Here is a 24,149-nt window from a genome sequence, read left to right as displayed (position 1 = left end):
TGGCCTTGAACACCCCCAGGGATGGGGCGGACAGAACTTCCCTCGGCAACCCGTGCCAGGGCCTCCCCGCTCATGGTGAAGAAATTCCTCCTTAGGTCTGGTCTAACTCTGCTCCTCTCCAGTTTATCCCCGTTCCCCCCCGTCCTGTCACCACAAGCCTTTGTGAGCAGCCCCTCCCCGGCTTTCTTGTAGCCCCTTCAGGTACTGGAAGGTCGCTGTCAGGTCTCATGGATCCTTCTCCTCTCGAGGCTGAACAACCCCAACTCCCAGCCTGTCCCACAGCAGGTATCCCACCGCGCTCCCGCAGGCTCTGCTGCCCACGGTCTCACCCCACACCCCTGCCAACGCAGGGCACCGCTTCCCCGCCTCCAGCCACAACCCAGGCTGAAAGGGTGATTCCTCTTCATGGAGGCATGGGAATCGCTGACATAAAAACTAAGATTTCCTCAGTGTTTTAAATAAACACTTTTTACCGATAACGTTGACAGGAAAGAAGTTTGTTTATGTCTTTCTGTGATGCTGTTTCTCAGTTTCTGCTGTGCCAGCCGTGGTGCTTTCCTGGGGCGCGTTCTGCAGAGCGAGGCGTCCCGCAGGCCCCTGGAGCCGCGTCGCGTGCGCAGGAGCAGCAGCTTTGGCCGCTGGAGCTGCTGCCCCGGCAGGGCCCGTCTCCGGCCGCGGGGGCACCGGGCGGTGTGGCTGTGGCAGCGGCCGGACCGACCTGTGCGGTCGCGTGTGCTTTTTCTGCCGTCATTTGAGCAGCAACAGCCTCCGTGAAGCCAAACCGGTTGTGCCGGAGGTCTGTCCGTGCCCTCCTCCTGGCGCTGCCGCTTTGCTGGTGTTGGAGGCACATGATCTTTGTTTGGCCAGAGTAGTGCATGTGTCCTGGTAGTGCTGGAAACTTTTTTTTTAATTATGCTTTTATTGTCATCCTTAAAAATGAAGGCCTCTGTGTGGTTTTCTCTCAGAGTGTCTGTTCTTCACTGTAGAACAATGGCCAACATTTTCATTGCTCAGTGGGACGCTGCTCCAGGGTGGCACTGTCCTGGCTGCTGGAGGCACCTGGTGGCACCTGGCTGAGCGTGTCTGCTGAATGCCTCTGGGGTTGTAGGATGGTGGCATGCGATCCCACGGCTCGGTGGACGCTGCTCTGGGTGGGTGCTGCCCTGGCTGCTGGACACACCTGGCTGAACGTGCCCGATGGACACCCACAAGGACAGGTGCCCGTGGCCACTGGCAGCACAGGGCGCGGGCTGTCACGTGAGAAGGCCAAGTGCGAGGTCCTACACCTGGGTCAGGGCAATCCTCATTTTCAGTACATGATGGGGGATGACGTGATTGAGAGCAGCCCTGAGGAGAAGGACTTGGGGGTGCTGGTCGATGAGAAGCTCGACATGAGCCGGCAACGAGTGCTCACAGCCCAGAAGGCCAACTGTGTCCTGGGCTGCATCCAAAGCAGCGAGGCCAGCAGGGCGAGGGAGGGGATTCTGCCCCTCTGCTCCTCTCTTGTGAGACCTCATCTGGAGTCCTGAGTCCAGTTCTGGAGTCCTCAGCATGAGAAGGAGATGGAGCTGTTGGAACGGGTCCAGAGGAGGCTACAAAGATGATCTGAGGGCTGGAGAACCTCCCGTACGAGGCCAGGCTGAGAGAGTTGGGGTTGTTCAGCCTGGAGAAGGCTCCGAGTAGACCTGATAGCGACCTTCCAGCACCTGAAGGCCGCCAGGGCGCGGGGCGGGGTCCGCCGGCCGGCAGGGGGCGCTGTCGGGCGGGGCGGTGCAATGCGCCGGGTCCGCCGGCCGGCAGGGGGCGCTGTCGCGGGGCGGTGCGATGCGCGGGGTCCGCCGGCCGGCAGGGGGCGCTGTCGCGCGCGGGGCGGGAGTCGCGGCTGCGCGGGGGGCGCGGCCTTTTCGCCCCAGCTGCGGAGGCGGCCGTTGTGCGGAGCGGGCCCCGGCCTCGGCGGAGACCGGACAGAGCCTGGCACGATGGTCGGTGCGGGCCCCGCGGGACCCCCCCGCCCGGGACGGACCCTGCCCGGGGCGCCGCGGCCGCCGCGAGGCTCGGCCGGCGCGGATGGAGCCCGATTGCCGCGGGCCGGGCCCGGCTGCGGCGTGGCCGCGGCGGCCATGGGCGGCGGGCGGGGTGGCACCGGCGCGGGGGGGACCGGGGGAGGGCGGCGGGGGGGACCGGGGGCCGGGGCGGCGCGGGGCCCTTGTCCCGGCGCTGTGCGGGGCCGGGGAGGGGCGCGCAGCCCGTATTTGGTTTTTATCCCGGTAAAGGCCGCTCCGTCCGTGCCGGGTCCCGCAGGGCCCGGGCGGTGACCCCCGTCCTGCTTCTCGCTGCAGGGGTTCGTGAAAGTTGTCAAGAACAAGGCCTACTTCAAGAGGTACCAAGTGAAGTTCAGGAGAAGGAGAGGTACTGCTGAGGGGCCTCTGTCGCGCAGTTGAATGCTGTGGGCGAATGCTTCTGCTCTTCTTCACAGACGTTTTTCACTTGTTTTTCAGAGGGAAAAACAGATTACTATGCTCGCAAGCGTTTGGTAATCCAAGATAAAAACAAGTACAACACACCCAAGTACCGGATGATTGTGCGTGTTACCAACAGGGACATCATTTGCCAGGTGAGGTCTGGAGCTCTCCTTCCCCTCCGGCCTTCCCAGAGCAGGACAGAGCAGGGCAGTGGCCGAGGCCACACTGTGTTGTAGGAGCCTCGCAGGGGAGAGCAGCCGGTAACGCCAACTCGGCCTCAGCAATGAGCCAGATGGACAATAGGTGTTACCAGTGTCAGAGCTCTTCGGCAAGGTTACTTGTGATTCGAGATTGCACTGATCTAGTGGCGCTGACAAAATGGAAGGTTTTAGGGAGAGGAAGGCTCCTCTGGTTTTTTATCGGTTGCCTTTTGAAGTGTTCTGAGCAGAGCCTCGTTGCCTGAGGGCAGCAGAGCTGCCTACGTGACCTGTCAGCACCCAAAGGTGCTCTCTCTTCTGTGATGTGTGGCCCAGCGGCTTTCCTGAAGGAGAGTGGTAAGCAGGAACAGCAGGCACTTCTTCAAGCTTATTAAATGTGCAGTTGTGTTGCATCATACACAGTCCCCTCCTGTGGGTTGCTATCTTATTTCATGTTCAGAATGTTTTGATGAACTTTGGAGGTTAAAGAATTAGGCATATTTGTTCTATCAAAAATACATGTTGCTAAGCTCAAAAAAAAAATAGAGGAGTTTTTAACTGGCATTTCTTCATAGAATGATTATCAGTTGAGAGCAGGGACAGTGCTGGTTTTGCAGTCAGTTTAGATGAAACTGACCTGACGAGAATATTTTATCTTTGTCAATCAACAAAAATCAGTGGTGGCAGCTTCTTACACCTCATTGATCGTGCCTTTCATGTGTGTAGGGATCCTGCAAAGAGGGACAGGTTTTGGATGTAGGAGGGAGGCGTGGGAGTCAAAGGGAGAAGGGTCTGCATGTGAAAGGAGCAGCAGAAACATACCTGATACTGCCGTCTCACAGGAGACCCCCAAGTGTGAAAGTCTCAGACCTGTTGATAACATCATTTGTAAAGCCCATAACAGGTTAGCGCAGACTCTGTGCCAGGTGGTTTTGCCTGTTTTTGAGGTGCGTTATGTACTGTGTTATTTGAGAGCTACATAGAGAAAGTGGCATGGAATGCATCCACATCTGTAATTGTGGATTCTTTTAAAGATTGCTTTTGTAGGCAGTTTCCTGGCCCTTTGATGTGTGAGGAGAGGTAAATAAAAGCTGTTGCTGACATGCACTTTCTCTGGGCTGATGCAGGCTGGAATTCTTAGTGTCTGTACTTGAGAAGTTGATGATGCCTTTAAAAAAAAAATAAATCTTGCATGCAAAGGTTGGCAATTTAGACATTTCTATACAGAATTCCTGTCGGTTACAGTAGGTGTCACAGAAACACTCTGAATTGGGCCCAGAGTTACTGTGGTAACACTAACGCTTGTTTTGTTGTCAGATCGCCTATGCCAGAATCGAAGGCGACATGATTGTCTGTGCTGCTTATGCCCACGAGCTGCCAAAGTACGGGGTGAAGGTTGGCCTGACCAACTACGCAGCAGCGTACTGCACGGGCCTGCTGCTGGCACGCAGGGTAGGTACCTGCAGGATTGCCTGGGGATCGCTGCTCGGCTTTTTGGATTTCCTTACCAAAGGGAAAGCACGCATCCTTAAGTGGTGTGTTAGTATGGATTCCTGACTCTGTGGGCTGCTCTAGAGATTCACTTCTGCTCCCTGCTCCTCACCTTGTAGATCTGACGGCCTCCTGGGGCTGTCAGATCCCAGTGAGGAGTGTGACGGTGTGTGGTTTCAGCGCCAGCAGCCCATGTTGAAGTCTTAGAACTTGAGTTGGTGGAGGAAGGGAATCAGGATAAAAATGTGAGAAATGTACCTCTAAGAGTTAGGAAACGTGTAACAGCATCCATCCGCTCTTCATTCGAGCTCCTGAACAAGTCTGAAGTTACCTGTGTACCTGTTGGAACAAAGGGCTGGAATTTAGCAGACACGCTTACTGTGGTGGAGGGTAAAGCTTTGTTATTAGTATGGGGTGCATAATTTTTGTAAGGAAATGGGTTAGAAACATGATTCTACTGCAAATCTGTGTTTTAAAGCAGTGGTGATGCTTCATTTTGTCAGTAAATTGAAAGATTTCCCCCCCCCACCTTCCTCACAGCTTCTGAATAAATTTGGCCTTGATAAAATCTACGAAGGCCAAGTGGAAGTGACTGGTGATGAATACAATGTGGAAAGCGTGGATGGAAAGCCTGGCGCTTTCACGTGCTATCTGGATGCCGGCCTTGCCAGAACCACCACTGGAAACAAAGTCTTTGGTGCTCTGAAGGGTGCAGTGGACGGCGGTTTGTCCATCCCACACAGGTAACCTCATCTCTTTGGAAGAATCCCTTTAGTATTAACCAGAGATTGCTGCTGTGTGTGACAGCCTACTTACACTGTCACTTCATGTGAAATAACACTGCCTTGACCTGGTAATGATGCTGTAAGCCTGGGTTCTGGACCAGGGGTGGTTTTCATTAGTTCCTTGTTGTTTTTTAACCTACAAGTGCAATTCCAGTGGTGCTGCTGGGAATCTTGCAGCTATCAGGAGATGATATTACATTTTTAGAAACTAAAGAGCTATCTCGTAGCTTTTAGTTAAAATCATCAAGTGATGGAATGCACTTAAGTCAATATCTTTTATGACTCTGTTGAAGTCTCTCGCAAATGGTGTGTATGCGTCAGTTCCACTGTTGTACACACCATGTACAAAGCCACTGACATTTGCTACAGTTCTCAGTACAGCAGCAGGTCAGAGCAGTCCACCTGCACTTCAGATTTCCACATGGGCTTTTGACAATTCCTGTCGCAGGCTACAAATGACTGACTCCAGGTTTCTGTCAGTGCTGTGTACCACTGGTGTTACAGCTGATAGCTCGCAGCAGTGGGGGAAAACCTGAGCTGTGTTGTGGTTATTGGTTGGACTCGATGATCCAGTGGGTCCTTTCCAACCTAGTGGTTCTATGATTCTATTTCGCTAACTTCTCCCACGTGGACCTGTTCCCTCCTGGCGGATGGTCCCATTTTCCTGGCTCGGCTGCTATGTGATGACATCCCGGTGACTGAACACTCCGTAGTTGGTCCTTGGTGTGTGTGTGATGTTACTGCACTGTTTCAAGACGGGACTGATGGCAGCTGAGATGAACTCTAAACTTGTATTTCTTAGTTTTCTATATCTCTTAATTTTAACTAGAGGGTCCAACCCCTCGGTTATCTGTAGGAGAATCTGATTTATCGGTCATTCTGATGGAACTTCTCCACTGAGTTAGAGCACTTGGCAGTGTGTCTGTATTTGACTGTGACCACTGTTCCACAGTACCAAACGCTTCCCTGGTTACGACTCAGAAAGCAAGGAATTCAACGCAGAGGTTCACCGCAAGCATATCATGGGCCAGAATGTTGCAGATTACATGCGCTACCTGATGGAGGAGGACGAAGATGCTTACAAAAAACAGTTCTCCCAGTACATAAAGAACAACGTAACACCTGATGGGGTAAGGTTTATCTGGGGGTGAAACAATATGATTCATGTTGTATTATCCATGCAAAGAAAACACTTGTTCCTTCTTGAAGGGCTCCGTAGTACATTGTAGATCTTGCAAGACCTTTTTTCCTGCTGTGAAGCTGAACATTCTGTCTCTAAATCAAAGCCTGCAGGACTGTGTTCTAAGTGGTACCACTGTGAGGGCTTTTTCTGACACAGAAATTAACCTGAGGTTTCTGTACATGCTCCCGACTCGTTCCTAATCCTGCACCAGTGCCTGTTGCTTTGGCAGCTGTGAGGATGTGCTCGGTGTCAGAGGGGGTTATTATTTGTGTGACCAGAGAGGCAGTTCTATGTCAGAGGTAAATACGGAACAGCCCAAGCAGGCTCTGTTGTGGAAGCTGGTATCGCACTCCATAGCATCATGAGATGCATCTTCATTCAGTACTCCTTAACGCTTCACAGAATTTGTACAACACTGTAAGATTACCAAGGTGCTGCTTTCACTCTTGCAGTGTTAAACTCCTTGCAGATGGCTTCTTTTGCTGCCTGTGATGCTCTTGCTTGGTTTCCCCAGTTAGTGCACCTGAAGCATGAAACAAACATTCTTACATCCCAGTTTTAAGCTACGGAAAACTTAAATTTATTCTTTATCCATTGCTATGGAGTTTGGGGGGGGTGTGTAAACTTATTTAACTGCTAATGTTTTGTAACTTAGTCTTTACCATAGAATCATGGAATCGGAGTAGTTAGGGTTGGAAGGGACCTTCAACACCATCTAGTTCCAGCCCCACTTTCATGAACAGGGACATCCCAGTAGATCAGGCTGCCCAAGGACCGATTCACCCTCGCCTTGGAACACCTCCAGGGATGAGGCGTCCACAACTTCCCTTGGCAACCTGTTCCAGTGTCTCACCGTGTTGTATTGTAAATGCCCACCTTATCTGTTTACCTGAACAAGCAATACTTGTAGCTTGTACTGCAATGCATTGAGCCCAGGACTTGTGTCAGCAGTGAGACAACTTACTTGTCATAGATCTAGAACGTTTTTCATGGCTGGGGTCTAGTGGTCTTAATTAACCATGAACACAGGCGTTCTTAAAACTGGTGCCAGCGTGGAGCCATTGTTGTTATGGAGCCATTGGGACAGAGCAGCATGATTGTATCAGTGAGGACCTGTGTCTTCGGGAAGCATGCAGGGACTGCCATAGTTCTTGCCAGACTTGTTAATCTGTGGCTGCTCTCACCACAGTCGCTGCTTGTCCCTCTGGCTGAGCCTGAGCAGCTCTGCAACGCATGCTGCAGTGGGGTCTGAGAAGGGGCAAGATTGCAGGTCTCATCACAGTTTGATAAGTAAACATGAAGTAGAATAACTTTCTAGCCTGCCTTTTAATTTAAATGTGGGGAAGCCGTGGCACTGGGAGTAGGCTTTGGAGGAAACAGCTCTTAGGGTGCAAAGTTTTACCATTTTTAAGTAGTCTGTGGCCTTGCCTCCCTGACTGTAAAATAAGAATAAAGTTACTTTCTCCATTTTATCCAAGTTGTGAGTTTGGAAATGTAAATCATATCACAGTGATGGCAGGAGTGTTTCAGCACACTGTGCTGTCATCTTCTCTACAAGGGAAGTGTTTTAAAGGTAACCACACAGAATTACAAACTGCTGTGATGCAGCTGGTCCCTAGTGCCCAAGGGTGTCTTGGATTTGTGACACGATCCTACAGCCAGACCACTATGGAGAATTTAACATTGTTTTTTGTTTTTAAGATGGAAGAAATGTATAAGAAAGCCCATGCTGCTATACGGGATAATCCAGTCCATGAAAAGAAACCCAAGAGAGAAGTAAAGAAAAAGAGGTAAGCTGTCATCCTCTAACAAGAACATGACTTCTCCATGGAAGCTGTTTTAGTTACCTCAAAACATGTCATTCACATTGCAGTTGTGTGAAAACTCACAAGGGTTTTAGACCAGATTGAGATTCAAGCATTGCTGTGTAACTGTCAGGAGGTAACCTCACCTATAGGAATCGAACATTGAAGAGCTCTCAACTACGTAAAATAATTTTGGCTTGTGGCTGGAATAGCCGAAACTGAAGTGTCGTCTCTTCAGGTCTTAGTGTTTTCAGGTGAGGGCAAGCTGACTAATGTGCCAATACCAAACTATTCTGTTTTTTCAGGGGTCGAGGAGAACAGAAATCTAGGCACAGCTATTGCATTGGGCTCAATACTGTCTGTACTTGAGTCTCAGCAAGAGTGCTGAGCTTGCCTCTTGCAGAATTAGGCTGCTACAGTCAAACTGTGCCTTTTCGTGGTGCCTTGACTACAGCTGTAAATCAGTGAGCAAAGGAACTGTTGGAGAAGTGAGGTGTTCTAGAACAGTCCTGGTGCGCTGTAGGTTTCCTGACCACCTTTTTGCTCTTTCCTGCCTTGGAGGTATCCTATGCTGTGTTTGTATTGCAGGTGGAACTGTCCCAAGATGTCCCTCGCCCAGAAGAAAGACCGTGTTGCTCAGAAGAAGGCTAGCTTCCTCAGGGCCCAGGAGCGCGCAGCCGATAGTTAAGACAACTTCCACATTTTCTATGAAGCTTTGGAAAAAGTGGCAATAAATTTATCGAATAAGCAACTGTGTCAGACTGGCTTATTAATTTATCTTATAAAGATGCAGAAGAGTTGTTACAATACAGATATTCTGTATCCTTAAGGGCGTTTTTCTCCTTCAAAGCACTGTATGAACTCCCCTCACAAAGGAGGAGAGATGCAATAGACTTCAAAACCAAGGCTGCTGTGTGAGAATTATTCCTCTAAGAAAGGGAAATCAACATGATTAACTTTGGTGTGAGTGGTATCAAAGACTGGATAAAAAAACCTCGCTGCTTCAAACTGCACAGAGATTTTAAAAATTCAAAAAGACCTCTCCATGTGTCTTTCCCCATCTTTGTTCCAGCTTGGTGTGATAGGAGAGTCTGTGTGACTTAAAGAAAAAAGCAGCCACAGTAGGTTCCAAAGCCTTTGCCCACAGGCAGCCTCAGGCTTCTGGGAATACGAATGGCAGCACTCGCTGTAGCTGATGGAGGGATCCACGTCTCATTGAAGCATTTCACCTTCCTCCAGTAACTGAAGTAAGTGCTTCTATGCCCTCAGCTCCAAGCTTTGGCTGCCACTGACAGGTACTGTCTTAATGCAGAGTATTTGGGTTACTTGGTGAGTAGATGAGAATTACTGTTCAGTTACATTTCTACGCTTCATTACAGAGACCTCGACTCACCCCTGGACCTTATTTCCTCCTACATCTCGTTTTCACAGGCAACTTCCTATTGGTTTCCCCTTGGCCTTCACTGAGGTTGCTTGCCCAGTTAAAGCACGTGTCAGGCAGGCTCCATGGAGGAAAGCTTTGCTGTGAGATGCTGGCAGAGGGTCAGTGCTGCTAGTGACGGAGAAAAGGAGGTCTGTGACTTATTGTAAACAAAATGTTTTTTTTCCCCCAAGGAAAGCTCCAGCATACTGCAACAGCAACAAAATTGAAGGTTTTGTTCAAAAAACTGCACTATTAAACATGTGTTGCAGTTGTGTAAAATGCCCAAGACAGTTTTGGATTCAGTGATCTTCCCTGCCCAAAACCTAGCAGCAATTGCAGTGAGATTTTTCCACTAAGAACATAATCACTTTATTAGCTCATTGTTGGAGGAGATTGCCAGGTTAGAGACAATAATTGGCATTAGCACACTAATTCATAAACTGAAAAGCTACCCTCTCAAGCCGAGCTGCACCCTATTACGGGGGGTATGGAGAAATAACTTTGTGTTGGTCTTGTACTTCAGTTTCATCATTCAAGGAATGCATTTAACACAGGATAACTACATCATTTAAGAACCTTTTAAACGTAAATAAAGCTTGTCCTTACCTATGCTGAAAATTAATTAAGGGCCCAGGATTTAGAAGTATACTGATGACTGCCATTAAACTCACTAAAGATTGAACTACTTCACAACTAAAGCATTTGTAAATTAAACAGGTAAGTATTGATCACAGTATTCAGGTGTTTTATGGGCATCTGGTTCTGCATAACTGTGACTGTAGATGTAACTCTGAGAGGATGTAGGTTAGAGGTGGCACAGTGGCCATGCCACATGGGGTTCTGGTATCAGAGGGTGTTCATTTTCTCAGGACTTAAGACTTAACAATGACCCACAGATGCTACCAGAAAAAAAGAAGAGTAACTCACTACACCACGCTTCTGTTGCACCTCATCCCCACCGTTACTATCTCATGGGCTCCCATTTAAGCAATATTTCACAATGCTGAACAATCTGTTCAGGGCTGGCTCCCGCTTACATCCTTCCTGCAATGGTGTGAGAGGGTTTCAGTATGCGCCTGTAACAAAATATGGAGAGTCAAGGCCCTGCCCACAACAGTTTCTTGCTGCACACATCAAAGCAGATTCCTACACTACGCAAGGTTCCTTTTTCAAATATCAAGACCTTATGTTGATTTTAAATTTTAATTAGTTTTAAAAATTCACTTCAGCTCTTCTATAATTGTTGAGTCCACAAACTTCTTGCTTCCCAGTATTTGCTACAGTTTAATTTGGGTAAAGGTTTCAACTGAATTACAATAACCTACAGTTTTTGAAATGGATGCTGACATTGCTGCTAGATTGTATTCATGATTTTAGGAAATAACATTATAAAATTCTTGGTTCCTAGCATGGTTCGTGGTACAAGGGCTTAATTAAAAAGTGTTGAACTACTTAAACATTTGAGATGTAAGCATGAGGTAACAAGGTGTAAACAGAATCTGATTTAAGTCTTGTATTACAACCTGTCAGTTCTAAGATAAAATTTTGATTTTCCACAGTTTAAAAATCATTAATGTGCAAATTCTGCAATGCCAAGGTGTTGGTAAACTTCAGTCTCACTGTTCAGCTTGTTCTCAACAGCAGCAGGGACTCAGATGCATTACTTGCAGTAGTGGTTGTTCCTCGAAACTCCTTAGGATACAAATCTCTTACAGGTGTTTCACAAGTGAGAGATGATTTCCACAGAACTAAGATGTTCCGCAGTTGATGTCATGGCACAATGAACACTTCCATCCTGTTCGCGACCTGACAAAGAGCACAGAACAGCCGAGCATGCAGGGTTCTTGTTTCCGTAACACAGCACTGGAGCACCAGAGGCGCTCTGGCCTCTGCTCCATCATTCCATGGCACTTTCGTTCTTGGAGAAGCCCTGTTACGGGGCATTGACTGACGGGCAAGAGCTGAAGAGCCATTCATGAGATCTGAGTAAGGAAACATCATTAAAAAACACCGCAGATCGTTTTTACCAAACACGTAAGGCCACCTCCAGTGGCAGGCATCAGTGTTCTCTTTTGCTGGTGGAGAAGCTACGAATCATTCGTGTGGGAAATTTTCTTCCACAGCAGAGTTTTTAAATTATTGAGTATTAAGGAATGCTCCATTTCCATCTGGTGTGCTGTGACTTTCAGGGCAATGCACAAGTACAGTTGTTTTTCTAGTTCCTCGTGGACATCAGGAGGGGCACCACGGAGCAGGTAGTCCTTAAGCAGCTGGCAGGCTTTTGCCAGATTTGGCTGAATCACCTCTGTGGTGCATCTCATTCTGCCTCGATCACAGAGAGTTCTGCAGTCCATGCCGTATACACAGTCCATGTCTGATTCACATGGACGGTCTTTAATTATTTCCTTCAAAGTCATTTCTGGCACAACTCTCCTCATGTCCATCATTTTCAAATCATATTTATCATTATATCCCAAGTTTTTGGCTCTTGTATCACACATGAGAAAGTTTCCATAAGGTCCATGGAAAATATCTTCTACAAATTCTAAAAGCCCTATGGCTATTTTTGCCTTTCTGGGCCATGATGGAGTAAACCATTGGTCCATGCTTCTTCTGAAGCCAGAGGGAATAAGGAGTTCTATAATCCATGGAAGGCTGATTCCATAGAGAGAGGTATATTCAACTCTTTCAGTAATGTAGAGATCCCCACAAAACCCCATCAGCTTGGGAGTATGTTCCTTATCCTGCAGAATCACCATTAACAGAAACTCATCCAGCTGCAGAAGTGCCCAAGCGGATTTCGCCTCTGGCAAAGAAACTCTGCCGTCTTTGTTTCCATCAGCAAAAGAGAGGATGAGATTAACCAGTTCTGAAAGATTTCCTTGTTCACCCAATTTGGCCTAAAAGCAACAAATGAAAGAGATTAAGAACAATTTCATGAACCGCCACCAATCCACTTGTCATTCCACCTCGTTACGCTCCTCCTATGGACAGCGTGCTGAATTCTAGTTTCCATCGGCTGTAGATGGTACAGGACTTGCTACCAGGTGCCTGAGGAGCTTCCTTTCTGTTCTGTTTTCAAAGGCACCAAGAACATAGTCTTCTGAATACCAGTGTTCTTTGCGTTTCACAATGCAAACATTGAGATTCAAACATCGTTCTTTGTCAGATCAGCCTTTAGAGTTTTCAGCTGATTAAACCTTACAGGTATAGAGAAATTGTTATTTGACCTACACTTTGGCCGACTATACAAAGTGCCGAGACACACTGAGTCTCATACAATAAGGGTACGGAAGTGATAGATGTTGTTATTTGATACAACCACTCCCAGTACCTCAATACTGAGAAATGTGCCACTGCTGGAGTTGGAACTATTGCATTTTCAACTGTGAACAGTGCACACAGAAAGTCAGATAACCTTTTTCCAACCTATCCTAACAGCAACTCCAAACTGCCTACTGCACACCCAGACTGAGAGAGAAAGCCACTGTAATGCAGGACAGCTCTGTGTAATTCTGTTACATGTGTGTGTACATGTGTGCTCACTCAGCTGCAGCGACAGCACCTCCTTCACTGGAGACAGGAACTAGGACATAGTGAGAGAATCCAAAATCAGTGTTGATGCAGCACCAAAGTGCTGACTCTACATTCTGTAAGTTCTGAGGTAGCATTAAGGCAACAGAAATCTGCCCCAGAAAGCCCTGGAAGAAGCATCGCTGGTCACTCTGGTTAGAGAGATCCCTGCTGTTCAATACAATGACTCTTCCCGAGCAGGAACAGCCTTTCAAACTGTGCTTCAGTCTTTGTACTTTGTTATAACTCCAAAAGTAGCAAAATATATATATTTACCAAATGTTTTATAGAAGTAGAAGTGAGAGCTGCAGACATGCAAGATGCATACCAGCATCCATTAAAAAGGAAGGAAAAAACCTGATCATTACTTCAAACTTCACAATAAGCACCCCTAAGTAAAACTATTTCTGTGTAGATTATTTTTTAAACATGCACTTGAACAAGGCTCATACAACAGGGTGCTCTCTCCAGCTGCAGGACATGACCCCTTCTGTCAGAATAACTGGGCATGTACTTACCTTAAAAAGACCATATACCATTTCTTTGAATTTTTCAACAGTGGTTCCCCTTGTTGGTTTATCAAACAGGACTATTTCCTTCCTTGGCTCTGGGTCAGTACCAAAATCAAGTTGAGCAGCTTCTTCCATCTGGCATTTTATAACACCTTGCAGATTTCCCCAGATTCCTAAGTATAACTATGCGGGGAAAGAAGAAAAGAAGCCAAAAACCACTGTAGAAGTCCATCTTCTAAAGCTCACCTGTGCTTCAACTACTACTTCAATAGTCAGAGAGCCACACAGATGAGAAAATTGGGTCCTGTGAACACACTCAGACAATGGTGACTGCAAATACAGCATGCTGCTGAGGGCACTGCTCTGTCAGAATGCAAAGACAGCTCGATAAACGGTATATCAGCATCATCAACATTAAGTTGGAAAGACTTCTTAGATCAAGTCCAACCATTCCTATCTGCCACTAAACCACGTCGCTGAGCAACATGTTGGGATAGGCTGCTTCTACATAGGAGGCAGGACAGCAGAGAAGTTGCAAGCTGTACAAATTAGAGGTGTTCTGTCAAAACATGGGAGGATCCGGTACTTATAATATATATATATTATAAAATATATATATTATAAAATATATATATACTCTTCTACATAGAGGAATAATATATAATAGCATCTAAAAATTATATATAGGTACATGTTGTATGTAATAGATTATTATTAATATATTATATACCTATATGTTCTCTCTGTGTAGGTATATTACATATATATACACTGAAACATGCTCTGCATGTCACAGCAAATAAAATTAATCTGTATCACGCAGCCACAGCTTGCTGGCACTAAGGTTTGCCTGACATTCTACAGAATGGCAACTTCGTAGGAAATAAAAAAACCTGGCTGGATGAGTAAAGCCTTACCTGGTTATTGGGCTTGGTTGACAAACATTTTCCAAAATACAGTGTTTCTTTAGCACAAAGACTGCTACACGCTGACCCGTCAATAACTCCAGTCCTGTATTTATCACACTGAAACAAACAGGGAAAAAAACAGTTAACAGATTGCCCAAGAATGGAAGCAGCAACTGCATCTCCCCCAACACCTGACTTTTGAACAAAAAATCAGAAAAAAACAATGTTGATAACCCCATTCCAAAACAACGTTAAGAAACTTTACTGGGTTTACCTGCAATTGAAGATGTAACCATACTTCAACACAATGGAATATTAAAATTGTTATTATTTAAATGTGGCACTAACTAAACTGGCTATGGAATTAGTCAGGACAAACACAGAAGAAAGCCACGCTTCACACACTTACTATGATTTTCCTGCAGTCATGCCCTCTGCACAGCTCTGTGTAGGTGGAGTACTGAACATACACGACCCAGCTGCCAATGAACACCACCAGCCATGAGACGAAGAGGTACTTCATCCGCATGTATGACAGACGTATCTGGAGGGCACAGAACACAGAAATCTGTAATTCATTCAGCAGTACTCAGAATGATGGGAGCAAACATGATTCACTGCTTCACCTTTGAGAACTGGACTTCCACAGGGAGAGAATAAGCAGACTGCATTACACAGAACAGCCATGTCCTTCAGTGAGTGACAGGTGAGGTCAGTTCGACTCACACAGGTGGGAGGAAAAGTCAGACATAAATAAATAAATAAAATAAAAGGTGACAGACCCTCAACAGGGCAAGCCAGGCTGCAAGAACCAATCTCATCAAAATCCTCAGCTGCCAGAGCTGAACTACTTGCATTTTTCTCTGAGAGCAGTTAGTTAGGTTCCACTCGTGGTAAACCAGATCCCACAGACCAGGAACCTGGTCAAAAACTAATCTCTGTTAACGCATAAATATGCAAGATAGATAAACAATGAGCAGGGAGGGTAGAGGGGACAGGTTCCATGTGCTGCAGTCTCCCACTCTTCCCTTGAAACGACACCATTTAATGATGCAAGTAAAATTCCTCTGCACTGGCCTCACCTCCAGAGGTCTTCCCCACAACCAGATGCAATACTTCCCTGTTACTTCCATGGCCTCACATTTACAGTTTTCACTAAGGACAGAGGAAAGAAGTATTTATAAAAGACTTTGAGTGCCACTTTCTAACTTAAAAAAAAAGACAAAATACCACCCCAACATGGTTAGAACTTGAAGAATCACAAACCTTCTTGCAAACCACGCTATCTGAACAGACCAATGAAACGCAGTAGGAGTCATTCCACACGCGAACCAGCAATCAGTGAGAACCGATACCTTACCAGTGTGCTCAGAAATACTCTCCCAGCACCACTACACACAGAAGAGAACTGAAATCTTTGCTCAGGGGGACTCAGCCTCATCTGTTCTTTCTTCCAGACCACACTTTCACTTACTAGATTTTTTTCTTTCCAGTCCCCATCTCCGGCTCCCCATTCAGCCAGTCCTCATGTCCCCTCTCAAACCACACCTTATTTGCTGTTCATTTTCTCCCAGTTTGTTTCCAGCCAATCCTGCACACCAGCCTCAATTCCAGTCTTCCTCCTCTGTCTTCAACTCTCCAGTAACAGCATCTAGCATCGCTCAGTGCCACATCCGCCTCTTCAGTTCCTCCAGCACAACTTTCCTAGTTCAGCATCCTTGTCCTGAACTACTGCCCATGTACAAGACGTGCTCATTATTAGCACCTCTTCACAGCTCCGGGAAGCTGGAAGAAGCAGTACGGCGAAGCACCAGGAGAGCATCTCTCCCCCTGTTCTCACTCCAAAACTCAAAGGAAAGCTGCAAGCAGGGCAGGTGGACTTTTTTTGCACAGCATAGCTCATACACCCACAACACACAAAACAAACCAAAGCCAAACCACAGCTCTGTCCCAGGAAGCCCTGAAGCAGCCCTCCAGCAGAGGTCTCACAAAACACGGTTCTGAACCACGAGGAGAAACCAGTAAATCACAAACATTTAAGGCACAGGACTGGGGGGATCGCCTGATCTGGATCAGTTGTGAGCGTTCAGCCAGGTTGTTCTTGGACCATTCAGAGAACACAGTGTGCTTTTTATTTGCTCTGTTCTTACTTCCTTGTGGTTGAAGGACAGATAATACATAACGGTTACAAGCACTCACAGGTAAGAACTACTATAACCATGCAGGTTCAGTGTCTTCTGCAACAATTTGTTTATTTCCATTTTTTTATACCTAAAAACTTGTAGTTTCATAATCCACAGTTTAGGTTTTGTTGCTAGTTTCAACATAGTAGTAACACCAGTGAGTGCTCTGTAGTACAGTTCCTGAAATTATCTAACTAGGTGAGTCATGCCTCTATTTTTACTGTGGCCAAACATTTCTGTAACTGGATAGAGTGTCTAAGACTGACCTCCACTGCCTCTGCAGGCACAGCAAGATAGAGCAGCATCTGAAGAGAGGTACAGAAGCTATTTGTAATTAAAGCATAGTGTTTTGATAGAATCAGACTGTATTAAATTATTGATAACTATGCAACAAAGGCATGTTCATTAGTTTGTGTCCATCTTCTTGTCAGGATTTACTACCAGTCAACTGAGCAAACAGCAATCTCTCTATGAACAAACCACATTGAGAAAATCTGGTTTTGCCATAGAAAAGAACTTGACTCACATCTCCACAACACTAGAATGCTGTGCCAAAGGAACACATGCATGAACACCAATACTTACAACCATGCTGATGAAGGTTGGGTGTCAGATCCACTCAGCTCCTCTGGGGCAGGGAACAGGGGGTCTGCTCGTATGATCGGAATCCCAGTTCACCCCATATTGCACTCTACAGAGCATTCCAAGAATATCTTTTATTATCCTCATTTGGAGACAAGGAACACAACAGGAAATATTTTTCTGTGCTCTAAAATGGATATTGCCCCAAAACAAAGGAATCAAATCAAGGCAGAAGCTATCACAAGACACCTCCTTTCTTCTGATAAGCACCAAGCCTACTTTCAAGTGCTTTCTCTTAAATGCAATTTTTAGGTTTCTTTCTCCAAAGAGAAGTATGATTTGCCCAAAACTACCACAATTTGAAACATATTCCACATTTTCATACCCAGCAGCACACACAGAAACAGTCCATGACAAAAAAATGCATCAGCAGAGAGTTTCTGTGCACGTTCACTTCAGCACACCAGCACGTCTTACAGGGCTTTCCGGTTCACAGATTCCAAATCTGGAGCTCTGACTCCATCACACGCACTCACAGAGATTCACAGTAACATAAGAACTTCTTTTATAATGTGAAATTCTATCCACAAGCAAGAAAGGATACCAAACACAGTGGCAAGCAGCTTTCAGTGATTCAAGCAACATCTGTGTGAGACAGAAGCTCATAAAGGTTTAAAAAAATATGGGTTGCAGATAGTTATGAACAACCAACTATCAGAAGGACACAAATGTCATTTACAGACACCAAATGCAAATATATGAAGGATTATTGTTCCACAGATGCAGTCAGTCTGGAAAGTAAGTCCACAGAGAACAGGATGCCGGGGGCAGAGTTTGAACAGGAAAGATTAAAAAGAGTATTGGTTTTTTTTCAATTCGATTTTTGTTTTTAGGAGTGAACCTTTCATACCCATTTAATTACCCAGTTCTTAATAAAGTATTGAAGAACACCTATGGGGAGAATTAAAAAATGATTCTATCACATCCTCATTTCTACAGACAATGCTGACAATGCTCTTCCTAAACCTGTCACAAGACTCTTCTCTACAAAATGTCTTCTATTAATAAGATTAAAGAAAATTCTAATAAATTAACTTTCTTCAATATTTACTCACATAAGAGGAAGCTGCTATGAATCAGGTATTACAGCAAATAAGAGCTAATAAATATCTTTCATCTATTTGAAAGATAAGACACAGTGATTCCCTGTAGAGACAGGTTTTGTTGTGTGGTTGTTGTCTTTTTTTTTTTTCAAACACTATTTCTAATAACCCTAGTATTGTATAACATAAATACTACAGCACACAAAGCTACTAACAAACTGCCAATTCTAGGCAAAGCAGTTTCACGTGTAAAAACTGCTTGGGAACCAAAACTTCTGGGGCAACAATCCTCTTCATTCACCAGAGTGACTCCTTCCATGCACCCTTACAACACTGAACTTTAAACGAAAGTGCTATTTAATGCGATTTGTATGAAACGTACCGCTATGTACAGTCACAGAGCCCAGCAGTGGTCTGCAGGCCTGAACACCACTGCTGAGCATCGACCATACTCATCCTACAGAAGAGAATATGGTATATATGGGGTTTTCCAAATTTGTCCTCCTCCTCAGGCAGAAAAAGAATGTGTTTGGGACAGAAAATCCTCCCCCAAATGCCATCTGACTATGTCACACACTTGGCAGAGGCTCTGGGCTCAGTACTGTGCCAATAAAGCCACGCAGCTTTTAACTTGCAAGAGACTTAACACCCTGCCAGTTCAGAGCACAGACGAAAGCACACAACTCTTTACAGGAGGCCATGAATTTCCATTCTCTTTGATTCAAAGGGAATTATTTTTCTAATAAGGACTTAACCTTATTCCTTACCACAAAGGCTCAATTATCATTTGACTTCTTCCCCTCTGTAAGGTTTCCATTTCCTCCCCAGAACCAGTCCATGAGTGTAGACACACTTAGTCCATCTCAGAAGCGTTGAGCTGATGTGCACATGTGGTATTAATGCAGCAGGGACAGGGGTTTGCTGAGCCTGGCTGGGTTGTGTTGCGCTGCACGCAGCAGACTCTGCACATACCGTCTGCAGAGCATCTGAACACACCTCTAAGCAAGAAGCCCCAGGTGTAAGCTAGGGAGAAGTACATACAGACAGACTTCATCTGGAATTGTGACAAACTGCCACGAAGCTATTAATAACACAATCAGGGCGACAGAAGGACTGAGAGTTCCAAAATTATCAAAAAAGGAAGAAAGTGCTCCAAAACACGAAACATAATTTTTCCTTTCTATTCCACTTCTCCATCAAGAGTTTCAAATGTGACCAAGGGAACACAGAATGAAGGAAAGTGCTTGTATTGCTTAAACACATATTACAGAGTCGACTTCTTCCATCACTGGTATCTTCTACTAAGTCATGTGCATTGAATAATAATGAGACATTCATTCCCTAGGACAGAACTGGAAAACCACTTCTGGCAAAACTCCAGCCTGGATGCACTCCAAAGCACATGGAGAGTAGCAGATCAAAACGCCATACAGTTTGCCAGTTTTTGATAGGTATACTTTTCATTTAAAACAGTTTTATGATTTAAAGTATGAAAGCGATTCTTTGTTTAATAGCACAGAGAGCTTAATTCTGCAAAGTATTCCACATTGCCACAGTGAACTTATCTTCTTGAGATCCGAGTTGTTCGCTCCATTTGTTTTAGATACCAGCAATAAAAAAGAACAGATAAGAAAAAAAACTGTAGGCCAATCATGCTAGAAATCTTGCTTTGTTCTCTGTTATGGTTGTTTTATGCATCACAGCGTGCACTTCAGGTAAGCTGACATGACGTCTGAGAGTATTAGCACACGCTGTCTTGGATGCCATGTACTGGACACACTAACACCTTTCAGAGCAGTCCGTGCACACCTATGACTACCCCAGTTCCTTGAACTACCTGCATCCCAAGTCGAACTGAATCAATGCTGTTGGAGGTATCTTTTGAAATAAAATAAGATAGTGACCAAGATGGAAAACAGGACATTATTCCTTAAAAGGTTAAAGAAAACAAGAAAAGGAGGATTAAAATCGTAGCTAAAAGCAACGATATAGGAAATTTCTGTTCTGTAGGGCTTTAAAACATGTTCATTCTTTGGCCCTTAACAGACAGTCTCTTGTATGTTACTTGAGTCCATGGGACATTTCTACAGAGTCTGTACACTCGGTCTCTACAAGTCAGCAGCCCCCAAGCATGCAAATGTTCTTTATGCGATTATGGCCACAGGTGATCCTACCGGTTCGCCCTCAGCCTCAGGACACAACTGCTAATTACAGCTATCGGAAAGACCTTCAGGACAATGTCTCCCAGATCTGGGACACTACCCTCTCCTCCTAAAACAAAATTAAAATAAATAATAAAAAAAAAAAATCAATCGATTCCCAACAGTGTTATTCAACTGCAAGATCCTATAAATATAATTAGCATTGTGTGTGTGGTATTTAGTTGCCTTTAAAAGTTCAGCAGGCTTGATAGGCTTTTTGTTGTTTTATTTGTTTTACTACTACTACATGTTTTGCGACCAAAGCAAGGGGAAAGTTGCGTATTTCAGAGGTCCTGTTTTGTGACAGACCTGTAACAGTGTCTCTGTGGGTCCCTAACCACGAGGGGGCTGGGCTGAAGTAAGGTGTCCAAGAGTCCACCCTGCGCCTTTTACGTGAGCTAACACTCGGCAGCCCATCCTCTGAGCCAGAAAGATCATCAGCTGATTATTTATGGGTAGAGCATTCTGCATAACCCCTAAAGCACATCATTAACAGAACATTCGCCATAGAGTATCAGTTGCAAACAAACTGCATCATCCTGTTCCTCTCACAGCAGGAAAGCCAGGAGTTCTGACTCACAGAACCCGATATTCCACCTTCCCTGGTGTGCTACTGGAAACTGCATGGCAGTACTTCACAAATCTCCATCTCACTCATAGCTACCTCTCAGGGAGTTAAAGCTCAGCACTTACTTAGAGAGCAATGGCTTATTTGGGGAAAAATCTCAATAAAGCACTCAGCAACTAGTACAGTTAAACCATGCCTACATTTGTCTTCCACCAACAGTAACACGCAGTGACAAGAAAAGCCAATATATTGATAGTGTGCTGCCATTCCATGGATACATCAGATAAACACACACTCACTGCCTAACACAGAAAAATATATTGATGTTCAGGAAGACACTGTGAGCTCTCCTAAAATAAATCAGTAGAATATTCAAATGCAGCTTCCTGTACAAGAAAGTACAGCGAGAAACACTTTATTAATCTACAATAGAAACAAATACTTAACTTCTCTGGCTTTTCTAATAAATTATCTCGCTGTACTCCTGATTCTCAACAGATTTTAAAATAACTTATTTTGCTTGAAAGGCCTTAAAGTAAACATAGAGAAGAAGAATGGAGAAAATGTTATCAGGCATCACCATGTAGAGACTTACTAAGGCACAAGAGGCAAACAATTTGGAGAATCCCAATTTGAAAGGCAGAACACAGATTATGAGTTAATTTGTATTTATATCAGAGGCTTTTTCTGCAGGAATCCAAATGTTGTACGAGTGGCTCCTTCACTAAGCAGATCAAAAGAAATCTTTGCTGGTCTAAAATTCAAGCCCCTCTGACCCCAGATTTGCAGAGACAAGCCATAACGCAAACACCACCCGTGTCTGTACGCTTCTCCTCAAATGTCGCAGCCCACTTCAAGTACCTCCAAAAAGAGAGGATTGAAAAAGTTCCAGGTAAGGAGGAAATAAAACATTTGAGTCTTTACAACACATCAGGATGATGTTTATACTGTTCAGTCCGAAGATCACAAAGCATTTAAGACAACAGATGACGAACACGTAAGTAGCAAATACAAGAAACGCAAACGTGATATTTGTCCTATCAATTCAACAAGTATAACATTTTAGTTATGAAACAATTAAAATACAACGCAACAGGTAAAAAAGGAAGCTCAGAGAGTAACTCTCGATGTACCCCAGGGTCACAACTGACTGACACTCCTCAGCAGAACTTCACCGCCACCCCCTGCGCCTCCAGCCGGAGCGGCCCCTCGGCCGGGGGGAGGACAGCGCCGGGGCCGCACGGGTGAACACACCGACTGCCCCGGAGCGACCGGCCGGCAGCGAGGGGAAAGCGCCCGGCGGTAATTCTTCTGAGAGAGGCGAGAAACGAGACTGCTAAAGCCGGCCCGGGTCTGTCATCCGAGCGGCGGCGAGGGGGAGAAGGGAGGGAAGGCGGGGGGGGCCCGGGGCTGGAAAGGAGGGAGAAGGGAGGGAAGGCGGGGGGGGCCGGGGCTGGAAAGGAGGGAGAAGGGAGGGAAGGCGGGGGGTGCTCGGTGAGCCCGCTGGGCGCTGCTGGGCGGCGGGAGCGGCGCCGCCCGGCCCTACCGGCCCTACCTGCGCGCGGTGCGGCTTCCTCAGCCAGGCCCCCGCGAGCAGCCGCCGCGCCATGGCAGCCGCGCATCCCCGCGGGCGGGCGGCGGCCGCGCTGCCGCAGGCTCCGCGGGCACCTGGGCTGTCAGAGGCGAGCGGCCCCGGCGCCACCACAGCCGGGAGGGGGGCGCTCAGCGCCCCCTGAGGGAGGAGCCCCAGCCGGCCCCGCCCCGCACGCGGGCGCGACCTATCAGCTCCTCGTCCCCGGTAGGCGTGGTCCCTTCTGACCGCGCCCCTTGCAGCGGGCGTGGCTTGTCGCCGTCCTGCGTCTCCGCCTGCGGGCGGGGTCTCTCCTGCTCCTGCCCCGCCCCCGCGCGCTGGGAGGGTCTCTCGGCCACGCCCCCGGCCCCCCGGGCGGGGTCGGACTGGGCGCGGCCTCTCCTGGGCCCCGCCCCTCGGGCGCCTCGAGGCGGTTTCGCTCCCGCGCTTATGACAAAGGCGGGTCGTAAACATCGTGTCTCAGTGATTGCAAACAGGCTCCTGTCGTTTGCTGGGCAGGGGATTAAAAACAGCTGTGCTACAGCCTGAAAAACCATCAGTTCCTCCAATATTCCCCTTATTGTCCGCCAATCCGGTCACTGGGGAGCCCCTGGAGCAGCCCCCGGCGCTGAAGGAGCTCCGGGAGGGCCGGGCAGGGCCCTGGGCCGGGGAGCGCGGGGACAGGGTGAGGGGAGATTGCAACAGGATCTTGGGGAGAAATGTTCTCCTGTGAGGAGAGCATCTCCAGGCTGCCAGAGCAGGGGTGGCCGGGTTGGATGGGGCTTGGAGCCCCTGATCCAGTGGGAGGTGTCCCTGCCCAGGGCAGGGGTGGGACTGGATGGGCTTTGAGTTCTCCTCCAACCCAAACCGTTCCATGGTTCTGTGATCCTATAAACAAGGAGGGAGTGCTTGCGTACGGACTCATTAACGCAGCTTAGGGACATCAGTCTCACAAAGCAGGGAAAAAATTATCAGCATCTCCTTTGGCAGAGGACGGCACAAAGCCTCACGTGCTGTGAGAAGTCCCAGCCCAATTGAAATTAGTGGGAACACCGTTAACTTTGAATAAAATCATCCTTTCTTGCGTCCAATTTTATTTTTGTTGTCCCTTCTTGTGTTTATGTCTTCATTGTGACTTCTTTTATCACAGTGTGTTTAGCAGCTTCCAAGTGGGAAGGTGGGAGTCTCCCGTTCGGATGTGTTTGGCTGTGAGACTTTGGGCAAAAAGATGATGCTACAGTGTGAGGATAAAAACAACAGAGCACAGTACGGCTTTGGTGTTCAGTACACCTACCAAAGAAGGCTTCTTGGATGAGAAGTTGGGTCACAAAAATACTACTGTAAGAGTAAGTTACATGTTTTTGGCAGGGCTTACTCTTAAGCAAAGCCGTGTGTCTGGAAACCAAATGTTAGGAGCTCACAAAGTGATAAAACTCTGCAGGATTTAAAAGGCCTTGTGCTCCAAGATTCAAGAACAGCCTGTGACCGCTTTTTGAATAATGTAATCACTGCTCTGAAATATGAATCTGAAAATTAATTAGTAAGATTTGGCACGGCTCTAAAGGCGAGGCTGGCTCTAATAACAGCCAGCGACTCTCACAGC

General features: G+C 46.6%; 2 protein-coding genes and 1 non-coding gene across 5 annotated transcripts; 2 read left to right on the top strand and 1 right to left on the bottom strand.

Annotated features, from left to right (window-relative positions):
• The first annotated feature begins 1,854 nt into the window (after positions 1-1,854).
• On the top strand, positions 1,855-8,674 carry RPL5 (ribosomal protein L5). Its single transcript, XM_069862760.1, has 8 exons — positions 1,855-1,982; positions 2,340-2,409; positions 2,499-2,614; positions 3,977-4,111; positions 4,691-4,893; positions 5,888-6,065; positions 7,820-7,908; positions 8,512-8,674. Exons 1-8 carry the CDS (start codon positions 1,980-1,982, stop codon positions 8,609-8,611), a joined length of 894 nt encoding a protein of 297 aa, XP_069718861.1. The 5' UTR covers positions 1,855-1,979; the 3' UTR covers positions 8,612-8,674.
• LOC138723793 (small nucleolar RNA SNORD21) lies at positions 5,611-5,707 on the top strand. Its single transcript, XR_011337920.1, has one exon. It is a non-coding gene; the product is annotated as a small nucleolar RNA SNORD21 (small nucleolar RNA).
• On the bottom strand, positions 6,065-22,611 carry DIPK1A (divergent protein kinase domain 1A). 3 transcript variants are annotated; one of them, XR_011337895.1, is made up of 6 exons: positions 22,532-22,611; positions 14,749-14,883; positions 14,349-14,456; positions 13,438-13,614; positions 10,274-12,246; positions 6,065-6,641 (listed from the first exon to the last, which is right to left on the bottom strand). XR_011337895.1 is itself a non-coding variant. In XM_069862757.1 (5 exons), exons 1-5 carry the CDS (start codon positions 22,583-22,585, stop codon positions 11,434-11,436), a joined length of 1,287 nt encoding a protein of 428 aa, XP_069718858.1. In that variant the 5' UTR covers positions 22,586-22,611; the 3' UTR covers positions 9,655-11,433. The 3 variants fall into 3 exon arrangements, 2 of the variants coding, with proteins under 2 accessions (XP_069718858.1, XP_069718859.1); XM_069862757.1 differs by lacking the exon at positions 6,065-6,641 and having other exon boundaries at positions 9,655-12,246; XM_069862758.1 differs by lacking the exons at positions 6,065-6,641; positions 22,532-22,611 and adding an exon at positions 17,108-17,131 and having other exon boundaries at positions 9,655-12,246.
• Positions 22,612-24,149: the final 1,538 nt, after the last annotated feature.

Source organism: Phaenicophaeus curvirostris, chromosome 8 (genome assembly GCF_032191515.1).
Source record: "Phaenicophaeus curvirostris isolate KB17595 chromosome 8, BPBGC_Pcur_1.0, whole genome shotgun sequence".
Lineage (NCBI taxonomy): Eukaryota > Metazoa > Chordata > Aves > Cuculiformes > Cuculidae > Phaenicophaeus > Phaenicophaeus curvirostris.
The sequence above is the reverse complement of the archived record's forward strand: the minus strand, read 5'-3'. Positions and strand labels throughout refer to the sequence as shown.